The following is a 2291-nucleotide window of genomic DNA, read 5'->3' as shown; positions in this document are numbered from 1 at the left end:
ACTTACTTCGAACACCCTTATTTTCATTTCCTGTTTTCTTAGTTCCCGCTAGGTTTCATCTAGGCCAAGGGCCGCATTGTCCATTCGACCATCTACGCAATGTTCTACGACTAGAAGACAACTACGATACAGGACGACCCGCGCCATCGCCTACTCATCGTCGACAGCCCCGCGCACGAAACCGATTCCGCCCTTTGCAAGCGCGGCCTTCTCCATCTTTTGAAGGTCGAGGTCCATGTCGTGTAGGAGCGCTCGACGGCGAGCGATGTGAGCGCGCTCCTCGCGGATGACGCGAATGATGCCCCGAGACTCATCGTCGAGGTCGAGTGCGTCGAGATCGTCCTGTTCGAGGCCCAGGCGGCTGGCCCCATCGAGAGGCCGTCGTAGAAGGGGTCGCGGAGGCTCGTCGACTCGGCGCTTCTTCGAACCACTCGCGTCCGCGACCGAAGGCCCAGGAGAGGCCGGCCGAACTACGAAGTCGTCAGCGAAGGCCTAGGACAAGAAGAAATGACTTACTGCGCTTCTTGGTGGTAGATCCCCCGCCGCGCGTTTTCTTGGTCTTCCCAAGCACAGACACTTTGTCGAAGTAGCATCCCTGCTGGAACTGCGCGCACCTCTCACAGGTCGTAGCGTTCTCGGCCCACACGCAATCGACCGGGGCCGAGCGGTAGCCGGCGCAACGATCGCACTATCGAAGAGTTAGCTTCGAACCGACTCGACGGAGCATCGAACGTACCTTTTGTCCGGCCTGACGCTTCTCAATCGCCGCGGCGGCCATGTCGGCCTCCGTCATTGAGAACGGGCGTTCGACCGTACGCGGAGTCTTCTACGAAAGAGCGATTAGTAATCGAACGACGACAGAGAAAAGAAGACTTACGACCGAAGGGTCATCCGACAACTCAGTGACCTCCTCATCGACCCTCGCGCGCCCTTTCCCCTTGTCGACACCGGCAGGCGCGGGGTCAGAGAGAAGGCCTTCGGCGGCCGCGATCCGCGCCAACTCCTCATCGGCGGCCTCTTGCGCGCGACGTTCGTCTTCGAGGCGCCGTTCCTCTTCGTCCTTTCGACGCCGTTCGTCTTCGAGGCGACGGTCCTCGGCGGCCTTCGCACGCTTCGCGGCCTCTTCGATGCGTCGTGCTTCCTCTTCGGCGAGGCACTTCTGCTCTTCGACGCGTCGTTCGACCTCGGCGTCGATGGCGGTCGCGAGCTCGGGCCAGTCCCCGCGCGCCCACTCGACCCACGATTCCGATGCCCGCTCGGCGAGCTGCTTGACGGCGGCGGCGACGCGCAACTCCGTCTCCTCGTCGCGGATGGCGCCCAAGGCCTTGCGATAAGCGAGCTGTTCGAAAACAAACGGTTAGTTGGGTTATGCAGATTACGAAGCGACTTACGACGAGCGGCGACAAATCCTGTGCCCACTCTTCGACCATATCGAGCGCGGCGTCAGCGGTCGGTGGAGCCTCGAGGACCACGAGCAAGGAGGCGAGGCGGCGGTTGACGAGCGAGGGAGTCGACGCAGGGGTGGCAGAGCGAGCAGACATCGTAGAAGCAGCGAGTATGCGAGGAGGCGCGACGAGGTAGCGACGAAGGAACGATGGGATGGGGAAAATGAGGCTAAGTCTACCCTGCTTATAACCCCTTTCCGACCAGCGTTTAGCGCCGGCCACGTGGCGTTCGAAGTCTACACGGGTTGCCAGGCCGCTTCGATCCGTTCACGACCATCGCGCTTCTCGCATCACGTGGAGGACCGAGGGCGGTCCAAATTTCAATAGGGAGGAGATGATAGGCGCCAAGCCCCTCTGGGCCCCGATACACCTCTTTTCGGCACTCGCATCCCGCCCGGCACTTCGACTCAGTCTCCCCACAGTTCGATTTCGCCTTCGACGCTCTTCGACATCTTCGACGGTGCGCGACGCTTACTCGAAGCCCGGCACGGTCGTCCCGATGCCTCGCGCGTAGATCCCGGGACATCTTCCGCATTCGGCGAACAATAGGGCCACTTGACGCCGCTCGGCCAAGCGCGCGCTTCGCTCCAAGCCACACCGATGTAGCCGGTCTTTCCCGATTAGGTATCGAACCTCGCGGCATGCCTTCGACGACGGCTACCGGTCCGAAGTGTCCATATGTTTCTCTTCATCTCCGCGTTCGGCATGATGTCACTCTACCGATGGACTTGGTATGTGCCCCTCGGTGAGGCAGCTTCTTGAGGAACAATGCAAAGCCCCTTGTACTAGTGTGCCACTTTCGATAGTCGTAGCGTCCTGTGTAGTATAAAAACTGTCGTACTTCTC

At 60.6% G+C, this 2291-nt stretch overlaps 1 protein-coding gene across 1 annotated transcript in view; it reads left to right on the top strand.

Annotated features, from left to right (window-relative positions):
* POSPLADRAFT_1161318 (hypothetical protein) overlaps nt 1-1994 on the top strand; it is a gene marked incomplete at both ends in the record, with an annotated part of 9502 nt that extends 7508 nt beyond the window's left edge. The window contains 4 exons of the mRNA XM_024487662.1: nt 247-383; nt 886-1356; nt 1398-1577; nt 1868-1994. Of these exons, the coding sequence (XP_024332844.1) occupies nt 247-383; nt 886-1356; nt 1398-1577; nt 1868-1994 (915 nt within the window). The remainder of the gene's footprint in view (nt 1-246; nt 384-885; nt 1357-1397; nt 1578-1867) is intronic.
* Nucleotides 1995-2291: the final 297 nt, after the last annotated feature.

This window comes from Postia placenta (assembly GCF_002117355.1).
Source record: "Postia placenta MAD-698-R-SB12 unplaced genomic scaffold POSPLAscaffold_53, whole genome shotgun sequence".
NCBI classification, from domain to species: domain Eukaryota; kingdom Fungi; phylum Basidiomycota; class Agaricomycetes; order Polyporales; family Adustoporiaceae; genus Rhodonia; species Rhodonia placenta.
This window is presented reverse-complemented; position numbering and strand designations above follow the sequence as displayed.